Source organism: Anomaloglossus baeobatrachus, chromosome 4, assembly GCF_048569485.1.
Source record: "Anomaloglossus baeobatrachus isolate aAnoBae1 chromosome 4, aAnoBae1.hap1, whole genome shotgun sequence".
In the NCBI taxonomy this organism is placed as follows: Eukaryota; Metazoa; Chordata; class Amphibia; order Anura; family Aromobatidae; genus Anomaloglossus; species Anomaloglossus baeobatrachus.
Window position 1 is genome coordinate 578,923,250 of NC_134356.1, and position 20,337 is coordinate 578,943,586.

Sequence of the window (20,337 nt, forward strand, 5' to 3'; positions counted from 1 at the left end):
TATGCCTTTGATGCAGTGTGTACACTAAGATAATCCTCAAACTAAAATTCAATGTTTAGATGTTAAATATCTTCTATACAAATCTATTCAAGTTCTGTTGAACTACGAGTGAGTGAATGGTCCCTTCCAAGTCCAGTGCTAAATTATTGATTGGATTATTAGTAGTGATGAGAGAGAACTAAGGGCTGTTTCACACATCCGGCAACTTCCGGGTCACATGCTCCGGTCACATTACAGCATGTGACCCGGAAGTTGCCGCGCTGCCATTGTACTGTATCACACTGTACAGGAGTGCGTCGGATCCGGCAATCTGGCGAAAATCCGGATGTGTGAAACGGCCCTAACATGCTCAATTGCTCGCTACTCGAATCAAGCAGGTCTAAAGCTTGGACCTACTCGATTTGAGCATAATGGAAGTCTATGGGCAATTCAAACATTTTTCTAGCAGACACCACCAAAAAAATGTTTTTTATTTTAAAAAAAGAGAGAAAAAAACGTCCCCCCCATGAAGTATTCTGTTTATGGCTGGTTGCATGAGGGTGGAGAGTCAAACTGCCAATCAGCGATTTCAAATGAATCTCAGGTCAAATCCTGGTCCAGATCAGAACTTTATTAAAAGTTTGGGTGAACCTCCAAAACCTGAACTTTCACGGGTCCGCTCATCTCTAATTTGGAGCTGAGCTTTAACTTAACCAATAACCACTGTCAATAATTTTGATGTTTTAATGTAAGGCAATTTCTGTTAATCTGATTGGCTATAATATATTATATTCTATATGCTACAAATTTTTAGCCAGACCAAAGTTGTGATATTGTTAAAGGTTCCAAGAGCCAGACCAGAAGAGATCATTTGATTGTCAGCATGTTCTGTTTGTTTGGGGGTTTTTTTCTCTTTTTTTTCAAGAGAAGTTATCTTGGGGAGACAACCTTATTAAACAATGAATTAAAGCAGTATACCTACATACAAAATAGAATAAAGATAAGGAATGGTGGTGGTCAGGTGTCAATTCAGCAGAAATATAGAAAATTATAAATCACAGGACTTTTAAATATGTGATGGTGCATTATCCGTATGAGCATGAAATTCGGACGAAGCTACATATTTTCTTCGTCAGCCTTATCATTCTATACACCATCGTTGATTTATGGAACCAGCAGTACATTACAATTTGGAATTTTTTTCTGACCAACCAGAGATCGGCTAAAGAACAGTGACTAACCAATTGTCCCAAAAATTTAAAAGGATAGTCCTTTGGTTCCAATAGTATTCCAATAAAATCATGATTTCCATGATGAAGAAGTTTAGCACTGATAGGTCTTTCTAAAAACCATGTTTAGAATGTGGGGTGTCAAGGATAAGAGAGAGTAGCAAAATGGCTACAGATTATTTAATAGATTAGTGAGTTACTGTCTCTTTTTTTTTCAACCCAAGGGGCAAACATAGGATTTCTAAGGGTTTTTTAGACTTGCTATACTAATGATCTATCCTTAGGATAGGATTTTAATATCAGATCAAGAACTGCACGTCAGTTTCTATTGAAGAGAATACGAACTGAGGTGCTGTACTTGTCAGTGGTAACTACACAGTGAATACAGCAGTTCTGTTGCACTCCATTAATTTTTAACACTGATCACTGAGAATTATTGTATAGTGTAAAGCTAGATAAAAAGCCTTTAATGGCTCCAAATGTGACAAATATAACGACAACTTTTATAATAATAATACTACGGTGTCCATGTACAAACATACAAGGACCCCCAATTCCAAGTGTATGGAACAACACAAAAAAAATTCAGAGAAAAAAACGGCAAATTAGACATAATTTTGCACATAACCCCCAAAATTGTCAGGACAAAACTAATGGCACCTTTTCAAAATTGTATGTAAGCAAATTTCTTCCAAGCATGTGATGCTCATTAAAACTCACCTGTGGCAAGTAACAGGTGTGGGCAATTCTGAAAATCACACCTGAAACCAAATAAACCTTAGAGAAGTTAACTCAATTTTTGCATTCTGTGTGTGCCACACTAAGCATGGAGAACAGAAAGAGAAGAGAACTGTCTGATGACTTGAGAACCAATATTGGTGAAAAATATCAACAATCTCAAGGCTACAAGTCCATCTTTAGAGATTTTGATGTTCCTTTGTCCACAGTGTGCAATATAATCAAGGAGCTTACAACCCATGGCACTGTAGTTAATCTCCTTGGATGTGGATGACACAGGAAAAATTGATAAAAGGTTGCAATAAAGGATATTCCAGATGGCAGATAAACAGCCCCAATCAAGTTCCAAAGAAATTCAAGCTGTCCTGCAGCCTCAGGGTGCATCAGTATCAGCGCAAACTAAATGCTATGGAGGAGCCTTGGGAGGATACCACTGCTGACACAGAGACATTAAAAAGCTAGACTGCAGTTTGCCAAAATGTACATAAGTAAGCCAAAATCTTTCTGGGAAAGAATCTTGTGGACAGATGAGACAAAAGCTTTTTTGATAAAGCACATCATTCTACTGTTTTCCGAAAACCGAATGAGGTCAACAAAGAAACAAAAACAATAGCTACAGCAAAATATGGAGAGGTTCAAAGATGTTTCGTGGGTTGTTTTGCTGCCCCTGGTATAGGATAACTTGACTGTGTGCAAGTCATCATGAAATCTGAAGAGTACCAAAGGATTTCAGAGGTCTCCATCCAATGCCCAGTGTCAGAAAGCTGATCATCTGGCTAGTGTTACTTCCGAGATGAAAATAAAAAAAACTCACCACAAAAAAGCCACCAGCCAACTCATGTCAAAATGGCAAATGCACTTGCAGGATTTAGCCGGTCCCCCATGATAAAGATATGGGTAACAGGTGAAAAATACCGATGAGACAGCCACTCTCAACCTACCAAATTATGGAGGGGGTGGCTGCTGGTATTAAACTTGCACTCTAATAAGGTTATACATAGGGCTCCAGTACATTTGCCATTTTGACCTGAGTTGGCTGGTGCCATTTTTGTGGTTTGTTTTTTTCTTTTTTTTCTTTGAATTTATGTTCTTTTTGGTGAATTGTTTTTTAACCCCATTACGACCGCGTTACGTTTTAAAACGGCACTAAAAAGGGTACTTATTCCTTTCTGCCGTTTTAAAACGGCGGTCGGAAAAAAGGGTCTAGCGCCCCCCAGAGTCAGAAAATTTCCGGGGTCTCAGCTGCCGGGGGTAGCTGAGACCCTGGAGATCATGATTCTGGCCGGTTTTTCCGGTCCCCGTTCACCTGATGACCGGTATACACCGTATACCGATGATCAGGTTACAGTAAATGACCGCGCCGGTAAAAAATGATTTATCTCCCATCTGGCATGATCAAACATGCCAGATGGGAGATAAATCTTTTTCCCGGTTCCCTCCGGTCCCCTCGGTATCCCCAAAGTGCCCCCCCCGACCCCCAACCCCCTCCCGAAAATCCAAGATGGCCGCGCGCATCTGAGAGCACAGCAGCGCGCCGGCCGCATTTACAGTGTTCCTATGGTTTCTGTCGTATGTGCCATAACACATACGACAGAAACCTGCTCCCTAGGCCCTGCCGGGTCCCCCCCTACCCTCCCCCCGTGTTCCCCGGTGTCATACATACCGGAGCGCTGATCCCCCGCGGCCCCCTCCTCCGGCTCCTTCACAGCAGACGCCGGTCACATGTGCAGAGCGCGGCTGTCAGCTTCCTGTGTTCAGGATGCTGGCTGCTGCTGCTGCTGCTGCTCGGCACTGTGCAGCTGTGACCCGGGGAGGGTGGGTGCAGATTCTTTGCACCCACTCTCCTCAAATGGAGGGTCTGCCCTCCTAGAAAATGGGGGATACGTTCCCTGAACGTGTCCCCCATATTCTAGAAGGTCCAGAGTCGACGTGGGACGTCCAAATGGATTATAGTGGATTTTTTTTTTTTTTCTTTTCAATAAATTGGTCAATCAGGGAATGTTTTGGGGAGTGTTTTTTCAAATAAATTTTTTTTTGTTGTCAATTTTTTTTCTTATTACTGTCAATTAGTTATGTCGGGTATCTGATAGACGCCGTGACATAACTAATTGCTGGGCTTGATGCCAGGTGACATTACACACCTGGTATCAACCCCATTCATTACCCCGTTAGCCAACGCACCAGGGCGCGGGATGAGCTGGGGCGAAGCGCCAGAATTGGCGCATCTATTGGATGCGCCACTTCTGGGGCGGCTGCGGCCTGCTATTTTTAGGCTGGGAAGAGTCCAATAACCATGGCTCTTCCCATCCTGAAAATACCAGACCCCAGCTGTCAGCTTCACCTTGGCTGGTGATCTAATTTGGGGGGACCCCACGTTTGTTTTTTTTTTTTAATTATTTATTTATAAATAATTAAAAAAAACAGCTTGGGGAGCCCTCCAAATTGATCACCAGACAAGATGAAGCTGTCAGCTGTGGTTTGCAGGCTACAGCTGTCTGCTTTACCCTAACTGGCTATCAAAAATAGGGGGGACCCCACGTCATTTATTTTAATTCTTTTTTTTTTTTTTGGGCTAAATACAAGGCTAGGCATCCTTTAGTGTCACATGAAAGGCACTAAAGGGCGCCAGCTTAGAATATGCAGGGGGTGGGACGTTATATATGTTTGACATCTATCCATTCATCCATTGTATGTCATGGGTACGGGACTGCAATAGACCAGGTGAGTGCTGCTGAGAGCAGTTCTGCTATTTATATGTGAGGCCGCATGGCACATTTTATAAAAATATTTTAGTGTAGGACTGCTTCAAATGAGATTTGCCGTGACGTGGCGAAGCAGCTCAAGAAATTGCAATTTTTTGCCAAAAATCTCAAAAAAAAAATTTTTATAATGCAGTTTGGAATGTTTGATGCCTTAGTGCACATTGGTGCTGGCTCTTTGTTGTTTCTTTGTTGAATTGGTCGGTGGTTGACCTCCACCTTGCTATGCACCCCAATTTGGGATGTATTCCATCTGTATAGATTTTGGCGTTTGGTGACTGTTCACATTGGGTCATCAGGCTTTGTCCACAGGCTATATATATACTTCATGCAGCATTTGCTTGGACCTGTCCCGCCCACAGCCATGACTCAGTCATGGGTACGGGACTGCAATAGACCAGGTGAGTGCTGCTGAGAGCAGTTCTGCTATTTATATGTGAGGCCGCATGGCACATTTTATAAAAATATTTTAGTGTAGGACTGCTTCAAATGAGATTTGCCGTGACGTGGCGAAGCAGCTCAAGAAATTGCAATTTTTTGCCAAAAATCTCAAAAAAAATTTTTATAATGCAGTTTGGAATGTTTGATGCCTTAGTGCACATTGGTGCTGGCTCTTTGTTGTTTCTTTGTTGAATTGGTCGGTGGTTGACCTCCACCTTGCTATGCACCCCAATTTGGGATGTATTCCATCTGTATAGATTTTGGCGTTTGGTGACTGTTCACATTGGGTCATCAGGCTTTGTCCACAGGCTATATATATACTTCATGCAGCATTTGCTTGGACCTGTCCCGCCCACAGCCATGACTCAGTCATGGGTACGGGACTGCAATAGACCAGGTGAGTGCTGCTGAGAGCAGTTCTGCTATTTATATGTGAGGCCGCATGGCACATTTTATAAAAATATTTTAGTGTAGGACTGCTTCAAATGAGATTTGCCGTGACGTGGCGAAGCAGCTCAAGAAATTGCAATTTTTTGCCAAAAATCTCAAAAAAAAATTTTATAATGCAGTTTGGAATGTTTGATGCCTTAGTGCACATTGGTGCTGGCTCTTTGTTGTTTCTTTGTTGAATTGGTCGGTGGTTGACCTCCACCTTGCTATGCACCCCAATTTGGGATGTATTCCATCTGTATAGATTTTGGCGTTTGGTGACTGTTCACATTGGGTCATCAGGCTTTGTCCACAGGCTATATATATACTTCATGCAGCATTTGCTTGGACCTGTCCCGCCCACAGCCATGACTCAGTCATGGGTACGGGACTGCAATAGACCAGGTGAGTGCTGCTGAGAGCAGTTCTGCTATTTATATGTGAGGCCGCATGGCACATTTTATAAAAATATTTTAGTGTAGGACTGCTTCAAATGAGATTTGCCGTGACGTGGCGAAGCAGCTCAAGAAATTGCAATTTTTTGCCAAAAATCTCAAAAAAAATTTTTATAATGCAGTTTGGAATGTTTGATGCCTTAGTGCACATTGGTGCTGGCTCTTTGTTGTTTCTTTGTTGAATTGGTCGGTGGTTGACCTCCACCTTGCTATGCACCCCAATTTGGGATGTATTCCATCTGTATAGATTTTGGCGTTTGGTGACTGTTCACATTGGGTCATCAGGCTTTGTCCACAGGCTATATATATACTTCATGCAGCATTTGCTTGGACCTGTCCCGCCCACAGCCATGACTCAGTCATGGGTACGGGACTGCAATAGACCAGGTGAGTGCTGCTGAGAGCAGTTCTGCTATTTATATGTGAGGCCGCATGGCACATTTTATAAAAATATTTTAGTGTAGGACTGCTTCAAATGAGATTTGCCGTGACGTGGCGAAGCAGCTCAAGAAATTGCAATTTTTTGCCAAAAATCTCAAAAAAAATTTTTATAATGCAGTTTGGAATGTTTGATGCCTTAGTGCACATTGGTGCTGGCTCTTTGTTGTTTCTTTGTTGAATTGGTCGGTGGTTGACCTCCACCTTGCTATGCACCCCAATTTGGGATGTATTCCATCTGTATAGATTTTGGCGTTTGGTGACTGTTCACATTGGGTCATCAGGCTTTGTCCACAGGCTATATATATACTTCATGCAGCATTTGCTTGGACCTGTCCCGCCCACAGCCATGACTCAGTCATGGGTACGGGACTGCAATAGACCAGGTGAGTGCTGCTGAGAGCAGTTCTGCTATTTATATGTGAGGCCGCATGGCACATTTTATAAAAATATTTTAGTGTAGGACTGCTTCAAATGAGATTTGCCGTGACGTGGCGAAGCAGCTCAAGAAATTGCAATTTTTTGCCAAAAATCTCAAAAAAAATTTTTATAATGCAGTTTGGAATGTTTGATGCCTTAGTGCACATTGGTGCTGGCTCTTTGTTGTTTCTTTGTTGAATTGGTCGGTGGTTGACCTCCACCTTGCTATGCACCCCAATTTGGGATGTATTCCATCTGTATAGATTTTGGCGTTTGGTGACTGTTCACATTGGGTCATCAGGCTTTGTCCACAGGCTATATATATACTTCATGCAGCATTTGCTTGGACCTGTCCCGCCCACAGCCATGACTCAGTCATGGGTACGGGACTGCAATAGACCAGGTGAGTGCTGCTGAGAGCAGTTCTGCTATTTATATGTGAGGCCGCATGGCACATTTTATAAAAATATTTTAGTGTAGGACTGCTTCAAATGAGATTTGCCGTGACGTGGCGAAGCAGCTCAAGAAATTGCAATTTTTTGCCAAAAATCTCAAAAAAAATTTTTATAATGCAGTTTGGAATGTTTGATGCCTTAGTGCACATTGGTGCTGGCTCTTTGTTGTTTCTTTGTTGAATTGGTCGGTGGTTGACCTCCACCTTGCTATGCACCCCAATTTGGGATGTATTCCATCTGTATAGATTTTGGCGTTTGGTGACTGTTCACATTGGGTCATCAGGCTTTGTCCACAGGCTATATATATACTTCATGCAGCATTTGCTTGGACCTGTCCCGCCCACAGCCATGACTCAGTCATGGGTACGGGACTGCAATAGACCAGGTGAGTGCTGCTGAGAGCAGTTCTGCTATTTATATGTGAGGCCGCATGGCACATTTTATAAAAATATTTTAGTGTAGGACTGCTTCAAATGAGATTTGCCGTGACGTGGCGAAGCAGCTCAAGAAATTGCAATTTTTTGCCAAAAATCTCAAAAAAAATTTTTATAATGCAGTTTGGAATGTTTGATGCCTTAGTGCACATTGGTGCTGGCTCTTTGTTGTTTCTTTGTTGAATTGGTCGGTGGTTGACCTCCACCTTGCTATGCACCCCAATTTGGGATGTATTCCATCTGTATAGATTTTGGCGTTTGGTGACTGTTCACATTGGGTCATCAGGCTTTGTCCACAGGCTATATATATACTTCATGCAGCATTTGCTTGGACCTGTCCCGCCCACAGCCATGACTCAGTCATGGGTACGGGACTGCAATAGACCAGGTGAGTGCTGCTGAGAGCAGTTCTGCTATTTATATGTGAGGCCGCATGGCACATTTTATAAAAATATTTTAGTGTAGGACTGCTTCAAATGAGATTTGCCGTGACGTGGCGAAGCAGCTCAAGAAATTGCAATTTTTTGCCAAAAATCTCAAAAAAAAAAATTTTTATAATGCAGTTTGGAATGTTTGATGCCTTAGTGCACATTGGTGCTGGCTCTTTGTTGATCCATTGTAGCATTTTACGCTGTGTGCCCACAATCAGGGTTTGCAACGTTTTGGGCGCAGAGTGTTTTCCCTGCGTCCATAACGCTGCGTTGTGCAGTAGAAGCACAGTGGCAGGATTTTTAGAAATCCCGTGCCCACTGTGTTTCTTTTCTCCGCAGCATAAATCGACCTGTGGCGCAGCTTCCCGAGCCTCAGCATGTCAATTTATGCTGCGGAGATGAGTGTTCTTTGCAGGTAGAATAGAACTAAAGTCCACAGCAGCCTGAACCCAAATCGTGGGCATGGGCAGCTGCGTTCTCCCGTGGACAACACTCACATTTCTGCAGGAGGCTGACACTGGGTACTAGACGCCGTGTCGCTGGATCATGGCCACATAGCCTAAAGGCTACTTTACACGCTGCGATATCGGTCCCCGCCCCCATCTGTTGTGCGACACGGGCAAATCGCTGCCTGTGCCGCACAACATCGCGCAGACGCATCACACATACTTACCTGCCCGGCGACGTCGCTGTGACCGGCGAACCGCCTCCTTTCTAAGGGGGCGGTCCGTGTGGTGTCACAGTGACGTCACTGAGCGGCCGCCCAATAGAAGCGGAGGGACGGAGATGAGTGGCCGGAACATCCCGCCGACCTCCTTCCTTCCTCATAGCGGCCGGGAGGCAGGTAAGGAGAGGTTCCTCGTTCCTGCGGCGTCACACATAGCGATGTGTGCTGCCGCAGGAGCGATGAACTACATCGTTACTGCTGCAGTAACGATAATCGAGAATGGACCCCCCATGTCACCGATGAGCGATTTTGCACGTTTTTGCAACGATGCAAAATCGCTAATCGGTGTCACACGCAGCAACATCGCTAATGCGGCCGGATGTGCGTCACCAATTCCGTGACCCTAACGACTCCGCATTAGCGATGTCGCAGCGTGTAAAGCCCCCTTAACAGTGAGAAATTTGTTGCTACAGCAACATTTTTGTGAAGTACCTGTGGATTCAAAATGTTTACTATACTCCTGAATAAAATACTTGAGGGGTCCAGTTTCCAAAATGAGGTCACTTGTGGGGGGTTTCTGATGTATAGGTGCCCAAGGGGCCCTGCTAATGTGACATGGTGCGCGCAATTTACTTCAACTTTTCCAAAATTCAAATGGTGCTCCTTCCATTCCAAGCCCTCCCATTTATCCAAACAAAGGTTTTTGGCCACATGTGGGGTATCCCTGCGCTCACAAATTAGATAACAACCTGTGGGGTACACGTTTTGTTGTTGCCTCTTGAAAAAGTGAAAAATGTGTCGCTAAATCAACATTTTTGTGAAAAAAATGAAAATTTCAATATGGCAACCTAAGCTTATCAAATTCTGTGAAGTATTCGTGGATTCAAAATGCTCAATATACACCTAGATTAAAGCCTTGAGGGGTCTTATTTCCAGAATGGGGTCACTTGTGGGGGACCTCCACTGCTTAGGCACCTCAGGGGCTCTCCTAATGCAACATGGCGTCCGCTATTGATTCCAGCCAATTTTGCAGTCAAATTGCACTCCTTCTCTTCTGAGCCCTGTAGTGTGCCCAAACAGTTGATTTCCACCACATACAAGATATCAACAAACTCAGGAGAAATTGCACAATAAATTTCATGGTGATTTTTTTCCTGTTACCCTTGTGAAAAAAAAAGCTACCTGGTTGAAGTAACAATTTTGTGGTAAAATTTTATTTTTTTATTTTCATGGCTCAACGTTATAAACTTCTGTAAAGCACCTGGAGGTTCAGGGTACTCACCAAACATCAAGATAAATTCCTTGAGGGGCCTAGTTTCCAATATGGGGTCACTTGTGGTGTTTGTTTGCTGTTTACGTACCTTAGGGGTCCTCCAAATGCGACATGGTGCCCGCAATATTTTTCAGCCAAATTTCCTTTCTAAAATTCAAATATTGCTCCTTCCGTTCCAAGCCCTCCCATTTCTCCAAACAAAGGTTTCAGACCACAAGTGAGGTATCACCGCGCTCATAAAAAAGTGGGTAACAAACATTGGGGTCAAATTTTTGGAATTACCTCTTGAAAAAGTGAAAAAATTGATGCTAAAGCAACATTTTTGAGAAAAAAATGAAAATCTTCAATGTGACAACGTAACGTTATCAAAATCTGTGAAGTACTTGTGGATCCAAAATGCTCACTATACCCCTAGATAGAAGCCTTAAGGGGTCTAGTTTCCAAAATGGTGTCACTTGTGAGGGGTTTCTGCTGTTTAGGTACCTTAGCGGACCTGTAAATGCAACATGGTGCCCGCAATCTATTTCAGCCAAATTTGCTTTCCAAAATTCAAATATTGCTCCTTCTGTTCCGAGCCCTCCCATTTGTCCAAACAAAGGTTTCTGACCACATGTGGGGTATTGGCGCGTTCATAAGAAAGTGGGTAACAAGTTTTGGGGTTCATTTTGTTGTGTTATTTCTTCTAAAAGTGAATAAATTTGGGGTAGAGCAACATTTTAGGTAAAATTTTATTTTTTGCTTTTTTCATTCCACTTTGCTTTAGTTCCTGTGAAGCACCTGAAGGGTTAATAAACTTCTTGGATATGGTTTTGAGTACTTTGAGGGGTGCTGTTTTCAGAATGGTGTCACTTTTAGGTATTTTCTGTCACTTAGGCCTCTCAAAGTCACTTCAAATGTGATGTGGTCCCTAAAAAAATGGTTTTGTGAATTTTGTTGAAAAAATGGGAAATTGCTGATGAACTTTGACCCCTTCTAACTTCCTAACCCCAAAACATTTTTTTCAGAAATTGCGCTAATGTAAAGTAGACATGTGGGAAATGTTATTTATTAACTGTTTTGTGTGACATAACTCTCTGGGTTAAGGGCATAAAAATTAAAAGTTTGAAAATTGCAAAATTTTCAAAATTTTCATCAAATTTCCGATTTTTTCACAAATAAAAGCAAAAAATATTGTTCTAAATTTATAACTATCATGAAGTACAATATGTCACGAAAAAATAATGTCAGAATCACCGGGATCCGTTCCAGAGTTATGAACTCATAAAGTGACACTGGTCAGAATTGCAAAAAATGGCCTGGGCATTAAGGACAAAACTGGCTTCGTCCTTAAGGGGTTAATACAGTGTAGGGACTCAAAAGCGTGGGGACCCTTTTTACTTCCGATATACCGCTCGTCCGATGGTCCAGTCACTGTGACGCATATGTAAATGTGATTGTCCTGAAGGAGTATCCACTCTGAAACTCATTCAACAAATCACTTTCCCAGGATCCTATGTTCATCTACTAAAACGGCAGGCCGACTTTTCACCCTTCTCTCTCCATTGTCTGCCCAACCATAATTCATAAAAGTTAGTAAGCATAAATTAAAAATGTTCATTTTTTTCTTTGCTTTGGTGGAGTTATACTGACGCCAGAGGTGCATGGCAGAGTCTTTTTCGCTTCTTTCCATATAGAGTAGATGCATGTGTATGGCATGGATGGGTTTGGAGGAAAAGCTGTTGACTGAATGAGAGACAACTAATGTATCTTAAGGCTATGTGTGGCTGATTAACATATTGTATTGATTTTATTAGGAAAAAAAATATATATGGGTATGAAGTATAAAATTTGTTAACCCACTTCCATATGCGCATTTACTTAAGACTGATCTCATTTTAACTTTTTAATCTACCGATTCATCCAATTAAGTGCGATGCCGGAGCCGCTCTGATCTTACACGGATACATAACATGAAAGCATTTTTTCTGAAATGTCATTAACGTTCCTTAGATCTTCCTTTTTGTAGCTCATTACTCTTCTACACAAGCCTAGAGGGAAATCAGACTGCAATACTTCTCCTTGTGGGAGAATAGACTGTGCTTAGTTTACCAATCACAGTGATGTGACAATTAATTATTAGTGAATTTGTGGGGTTTAAAAATCTATACTTCCCGGAATTAATGAGTATTTTCTTCAAGAACTGGAAGTGACACCAAGATGAGAAATACAAAAGTTTTTTGTAGCAGATAATATCCAATCACGCAGAATTGATCCACCAAACGTTCATTTGTGGTGTATATATATCTAATGAAATCTTACATGAAATCAATACGGCATGTAAACACCGAGATGGAAATGTCAATTATAGCTCAGAAAATCAAAGACAAGTGATTTTTCTCATGTGTTTTAACCCTTGGAAAAGGTCACGAAATTCCTAAACATTTTCTTGCAAATGGTGTCCATGTATGATAGACAGCACGATCCTATTATAAAGAATGTATCGTCGGAAAATGACCTATTGTTAACCCCTTTACAACCTTGGATGTACCGGTCCAGAGTACAGCGCGCCATTCCCCGGTCCCATCAGCAGCCCTATGACATGATTGCAGGGCGCTGATGGGTTGTCATCACACCTGGGGGTCAGCTAATGACCCCTTTACCTGTCATGATGTAGTTCCTGTGAAAGCTGGCTGAGTGCACAGGAGATTTGCATTTGTGCTGTGCAATGCGGTGCTCATGCACTGCAATGAATAATAATAATAATTAGGGATGATCGAATACCTCAAATATTCGGCTTCACAAATATTTTCTGAATAGGTTGCCGCTATTCGACTATTCGTGAATATTCGATGCGCAATGTAAGTCTATGGGAAACCCGAATATCAACTATTCAGAACTATTTGGGCTTCCCATAGACTTACATTGCGCATTGAATATTCGCATAGTGGCGACCTATTCGTCGGATATTCGCAAAGCCAAATATTTGAGGTATTCGATCATCCCTAATAATAATCTTTATTTCTATAGCGCTATAGAACAGAAGTGATCAGAGTATCATAGTTTCAAGTCCCCTAAAAGGCCTAGTAAAAACAATAAAAAGTTTAAAAAAAGTTTTAAAAAATAAAAAAATAAGTTTAAATCCCCCACCTTTTGCCCTGTTTAAAATAAAACAATACATGAATTAATATAGTACAGAAATTTGGTATCGCCGTGTTCAGAAATCTATCAAAATATAAAATAAATTAATCCAATCAGGAACCAGAGTTATAGAAAAAAACTTAAGAACTCCACAATTCCTTTTTTTTTTGCCACTAAGAGATGACCAAAAAATTGAATCTAGCCAAACATGTTTTTTGTAAAAATGCCACACTAACTTCCATTATACTCGGTACATGAGTTGTGCTCATCTGAGCATCCGACTGCTTGTTATGAGCACCCGAGCATGGTAGTGCTCACTCATCACTAGTGGCAATTAAATGACAGATGCATAGGTAATGGTGTAAGGGAGGTCTTTGCAAATGTCAGATTGGTTCTAAAGCAAAAGTGCTGGGTTTATCCAGACCTGACAGCCTTGTGGCAACAATATCATGGTTCTTTTGGATCTGAAGGCCGCTTTACACGCTACGATATATCTAACGATATGCCGTCGGGGTCACGTCGTTAGTGTCGCACATCCGGCATCGTTAGACATATTGTAGTGTGTGACAGCTACGAGCAACTGTGAACGAGCAAAAATACTCACCTTATCGTTGCTCGTTGACACGTCGCTCATTTTCTAAAAATCGAACGTCCTTCTGTGCTCCGGTTGTTCATCGTTCCTGAGGCAGCACACATCGCACCGTGTGACACCCCGGGAACGATGAACTGCAGCTTACCTGCAGCTGCCGGCAATGCGCAAGGAAGGAGGTGGGCGGGATGTTTACGGCCCGCTCATCTCCGCCCCTCCGCTTCTATTGGCCGGCCGCTGTGTGACGTCGCTGTGACGCCGAACGTCCGTCCCCCTTCAGGAAGAGGATGTTCGCCGCTCACAGCGAGGTTGTTTGGAAGGTAAGTACGTGTGACGGGGTTTACGACTTTGTGCGACACGGGCAACAAATTGCCCGTGCCGCACAAGCGATGGATGCATATCGACATGTGTAAAGCAGCCTTAAGGCAGACTTCATTCATATGATCTGGTTCTGCCCATGTAGGGTACCTTTCCGAGAAAAATTAAAGGGAACCTGTCATGTGGAAAAATGCTATTAATCTGCAGATTTGGGGTTAATTTGCAGATTAATAGCATTCTTTAGCTGCTGGCGCTTGCACATTGAACCCTGCTGTTGGGAGGAAATTAACTTTAATCAGCATTTCGGTTCCAGTCACAGGGGCAGATCTGCTGCAGCTTCAGTCACCGCTCTGTGTATGGAGAGTAACACCTGTAACCACGCCCCCCGAGACTCACTGACTGCTGCTCTGCATTAGAGGAAGCTGTCAGTCAGTGTAGGGGGCGCGATTACAGCCACCGCTCTCCATACACAGAGCGGTGACTGAACCAGTGATGGCGCCCCCTTTGTGAATTAAACCAGAATGCTGGCAGAGGATTAAAGTTAATTTCCTCCTGGCAGTGGGGTTTAATGTGCAGGCACCAGGAGGTACAGAACACTATTAATCTATTCTTTAGATTAAACCCATATCTGTAGGTGAATAGCATTTTTCCATGTGACAGGTTCCTTTTAAATTATATACTACCTACTGCATTAGGAATCCCACTAATCTTATTTCCAACTTTGTGTTTGTTAGGGCTACTTGACTCAGATCTCTGCTCAGATTATCAAGATGTATTGAAAATACAATTATTATTTCTCACTGGAAAAACCATCATTATGCAATGATTGGTGCCTAGTTCTGAAAACCTCTCAAATTTAAAAATGGTTATGTCACACCAGGTTTTGCACAAACTTCACCGACTGTCATGGCAGTGTCAGGCTTTGTTCAAATTGCAGATTCTGATACTCCGCCTGATGTCTCGTCTGGTGTCTCTGTTTAACACAGGCAGAATAGGGCATTGACCTGCTGTGTGCTCAGTCATTGTCAGGCTAGCAACCGTTAACCTTTGCTAGCCTGCTTGCTAGGCTCCTTTGATCACATGTTGTGAGGAAGCCAATCACATCTGCTCCTCCCATATTTAAGCTGGATGAAATCTTTTACCCATGCCAGCTATAGGTTATACTATGTTGGTCTGTGTGGTTTTTTTGTGTCCCAAAGTTTTTGGAAAGTGTTTATTTTCACCTGGAGTGGTTGTGGAGTTTACTCATTGTCTTGTTGTTTCCTCCCTGTTCTTGTTTTCTTTGTAAACTTTTATGGTCTTATACTTATGTGTGCACATGCTGTGTGACAGAGTTTTGATCTCTCCTGTCTATTTTTGTGGGTTTAATCTTAGTCTTATCTCAGTCCACCCTGGGGGAGGGATATCAGATCAGGACTGCTCAGGAACAGGGCCAGGAAGGAGACTCAGGCATCCCCACCTTTAGGGGTATAACTGAGACTAGGGATAGCATAGAGCCTCCTGGTCTGAGGGTCAGCTTAGGTGATCTGTTTTGCTGCTATCACCAAAGTCTTTGTGACAGGTTAATCATATAATCTCATATGAGAATATAGTATGTAAAAAAACAGCGTCAATAAATGTTCTACAAGATGTTGAATAAGTGGTAACTGAATTCTCAGCTTCTGCTCTCCGCTTTTCTGTTATTTTTAATCTTGACTCATTATTCTGTTAGTGCTGTGCAATCGCTTCACTCCGACCTGATTACTTTGTTTATATGTTATTTATCGTATAAGTACGAGCAATCACTTGAATTGGTTTCCATTGACCCTGCACATTGCATCTTATTAAGCATAACTCTGTTACAGTATTGCATTGATTATGTTCTTTGAAGTTTGCACAAAGCATAACTATCCTCCTGAACTGTACAATGCAGTGAAATTGTTAAATGACACAGAGTTTGGTTTGTTTTTGTTTTGCTTCATTTAATATAATTTTTGTTATACGGTTTCAATCAAATGACTTTAAAAACAAGACACTATTGTAAATTCCTGTGATAGTCACACAAACTTGTGTCACGCGGTATAAAGATTGTGATGTCAAACTGCAACATTTACTATTGATGATGTCAATGGGGACATGTTGTGCTCACGATCTCACAAGAGCTTTACTCAATTGTTGTGAAATCTTCCTCACACATTTTTATGCTATTTTGATTGATTTTGTTTTGATTACATGCTCAATTCCATTAGACTTTATTATAGTTCCTGTATTTCAGACGTCAGTGGAAAAACACACACGTTTTTCATTGACATGTTAAAGGTGCGTATGTCCCTCCGTGTGCAGTGATTTTGGCACACGTGTTCTCCATGTGCTATTCATGATAGCACACGGAGATCAGGAACTTTATACTCATCTGTCCACATCGCTGCTGTGCGTGGTGCTGATGTCTCCCATGCTGATGTCTCCGGCTGCTGCTGTCTCCTTGCTGCTGTTACTTCCAGGTCGTGGTTTAGTGAATATTCATGAGCATAATTAGCCAGTCTGGAAGCAGTAGACAGTATCGTTAGAGACAGGTGAGTATATAAAAGCTATTTATTTCACAGATGCATGTTTTCTCCAGTACGTGTCACACGGATCATATCACTGTGTGGTCCGTGGGACATCATTAGTGCCAGATCAAAATGGACACACACGTGTGCCGCATGGACACACGGTCCCTGAGAAATCACTGATGTGTGCATAGACCCATTGATTTTAATGGGTCTATGTATGTCCGTGATTCTGGTACATATAAAATCTGCAACATACGTACCAGAATCACTGAATTGTGAAAGAGGTCTATGACTGTCAATGATTTGACTTTGTAGTAGAACAAAAGCTGATTTGCTGTGTAGCAGGATCCTTTTCTACTTTTTTAGGAACTCGCTGTATAACAATAAGTTAAGAATAAATACATAATAATCATAGAAAAATAATAAAAACATTATTCCCCTCTAACATAAACTCTAGATACCACCATGTGACCATGGCTCAGGTTTATTATGTATTAGAATGAGTGCGCCTTAGTGAGCCAAAATATACAACCTGTCTTAGATGTTTGTTTTCGTTATTTTACTACTTTATTAGTTAAGTGAAAAATTATAAGTTCCTGTTATTTTGCTTTTTAAGTATTTCTGGCATATAGCTGATCATAATATGGATGAGGAAAACGGGTTTGATGCTGCGCTAAAAACCACAATTCCAGGAGGTGTAATGAAATCCTTTTCTTTATTTGCACGGGTCAACGCGTTTCGAAGGCATAGCCGCCCTCTTCATCAGGACAAAACAAAGCAAAAAAGAACAGCAATGCTGTTCTTTTTTGCTTTGTTTTGTCCTGATGAAGAGGGCGGCTATGCCTTCGAAACGCGTTGACCCGTGCAAATAAAGAAAAGGATTTCATTACACCTCCTGGAATTGTGGTTTTTAGCGCAGCATCAAACCCGTTTTCCTCATCCATCTTATGATCTACTTTCTTATCGGGGCTGCGGCTGACCACCATATGCACTTTCTGCTTAAACGCTTGCAGAGGAGTTGTGCCTGTCACAACTGAAACAGGTGAGTACCTGCCTCCTCACATTTATCCTCTTGTCTACCAGATAAGACCCTATTTTGCGCTTTTTTCCTCCACAGTTTCTTCCTGATATGGCATATAGCTGAAAAAGAGTATAAGAAAACAAGAAAATCTAATGCTATAATTGCTATGCTTGGAAGTGACAGACTACTGAACCCATTTATTGAAGGGTACTGTTAAGCTTTCATTTTTCAGCTGGAAGATCATTTTAAGTAACGCAACTCTATAAAGTGTTAGTTCTCTACAAATACATGGAATTGGGATGCACAAGCCATAATCCAAGCAAGATATAGCCAGTAGTGTACAGTATGTCAGTGTGATTACTGACAAAAATTGTCTGCCTCCAATGGTCACTAATTTCCCAAATTATAAAAAGTTTTACATGTATGAGCTATTACAGATTCAATAAGAGAATACAGCTGCACACTGAAATGCTAATTATTATGTATACTTCTTTTCACTTGTAAAGTGTCATGTAATAAATGGCGTTATAGTAATAAATAATAATACTACTAGGTTAACATTAAATATAAGAAATTTGGAACTGCATTACTGCCATAGAAATTATGTAATAAATAAGGTACTTGGTACACAATTTGGCCACTTCATGATAAGTCCAACAGCCCGCAACAAGGCGTACTGCATTGTTGGGACCCTATGCTTGAATATCTACCTTGGGCTAAAAACTTACAATTTAATGGGCAGGTAGTTCCTTTAGTATGCACCTGTTCACATTTGTCTGTTTCTTACATGTGCAGATCAGTTTTTTGTTATTTGTAGTATACTCCCTTCTGACTGAGCACTCCGCCCACCAGCCAAGGGCTTTTTAATTATGATTATGGCTGGAACCTATCTGCCCTTTCAATTGTAGGCTTTCAACGAAGGTACCAACCCAACATAGTAGATGGAAAGAGAATAATGGCTTCATACAGCATCTAAATTTTACTGGAAAATGCCATTGTTTTCTTTCTTAATACTGTTTCATTAGTTATTTTGACAGGAATATACTTCTGACTGTTGCAAAATGTTTTAACACAAATCTTGCTACTTTTGCTAATTAATTAATTATTTAATTCTCTTTATGTCCTTTCTAGATATGGAAATGATGTCAAGAAAACGTAAGGATTGAATTCTGTTTTCTGGAGGAATACAATTAATTTTCTATGAAGGAAGCCTATCAAGTAGCAATTGAAGTGATCTTTTACTCTCTCTTTCGACTAACATTCTTCATAAATCTTTCCATATTTTAAAACTTCTGGAACCTTCTCTTTTTAAATGTAAAATGTTTGGAAGAAAACCTCCATATTAATGCTATTGGTGTCTCACCATAGAGTGTTGGCTAGCGCAAAGGATTTAGGGCATAATTATCTGTAACTTATAAAAGTATTGTGGAATCGGAAGAAACCAGTGAGGTCTTACTAAAAAACATTCATCAAATGTGGAATTGCCCTAAGTAATTGATCTATCTGAATATGCTCTGTAACAATACTATGGATTTGCTATAGAAACTCTCTGAGAATATGGAAAGCACCAGCAGCAGGAGCTATGGACCTGCCAATCTTACAATTTATTGGGGCAAACTCAACAGCTCCAACTCCAGCTCCGAATTCACCGGTGTCCAGCTCATACAGTCCTACAAGCCACTTATCATACCATGCTACACTTTAGTAGTACTGATTGGAATATTTGGGAACTACCTGCTTTTGTATGTTATCTGGAGAACCAAGAAAATGCACAATGTCACCAATTTCTTTATTGGAAATCTTGCTTTTTCGGACATGCTTATGTGTGCTACGTGTGTGCCCTTCACTCTGGCTTATGCTTTCAACTCCCAGGGCTGGGTATTTGGCAAGTTTATGTGTTACTTTGTGTTCCTGATACAGCCAGTCACAGTGTACGTCTCCGTCTTCACCTTGACAGCCATCGCTGTGGACAGGTAACAACAAACCCTCATGTCTATTCCTAGTCTGTTTTAAAAATCACTTTGAATTGTCAAAAAAATGTAATGTCATGCAATTTACCATGTCAGAAAGCTCACAATGATGTTTTCTTCAGCAACATAAATGACCTATATGCTTTCAATTTATGCCGTTATTTTCCTCACTCCCTAGTTCAAATGTGTTTTACCAAAACGAGCAACTAAAAAAGCATAATAGAAATATGCAATAGGAGACATCTATGTAAGGCATTTTACTAAATAGTCATATATTTTGCACAACTTAAGCCTTAAGCACACACCAACTATGGTTCTGCATAACCTGTGTCGTATGCAGATCAATGATGACACAAATTGTTTTCTTCTTTTGGATTGCTTATTAGTGATGAGCAATCGTGCTCACCACTGTTTGGTACTCGATCGAGCATTGGGGAGATCGGGTAATCTGCCAAGTATCGCGAGTGCTCGGATGTGTTGTCCATGAAACAAGAACACAGCTGGCTCCCTTCACTTAAAGTGAATCTCTCAGGTGGAATATGCACCCAGAACCATGAGCAGTTCTGGGTGCATATTTCTAATCCCTGCCTAACTGTCCCCGCCTCTAGTAGCATAGATAAAGAGATCTTTAGAAAACATATTT

The 20,337-nt window shown here is 41.4% G+C and overlaps 1 protein-coding gene across 1 annotated transcript in view; it reads left to right on the top strand.

Moving 5' to 3' along the window:
- The window catches only part of LOC142304089 (prolactin-releasing peptide receptor-like), a 409,557-nt gene that overhangs the window by 194,763 nt on the left and 194,457 nt on the right, over positions 1 to 20,337 (top strand). The window contains exon 2 of the mRNA XM_075346111.1: positions 18,856 to 19,697. Within this exon, the coding sequence (XP_075202226.1) occupies positions 19,282 to 19,697 (416 nt within the window). The 5' untranslated portion in view covers positions 18,856 to 19,281. The remainder of the gene's footprint in view (positions 1 to 18,855; positions 19,698 to 20,337) is intronic.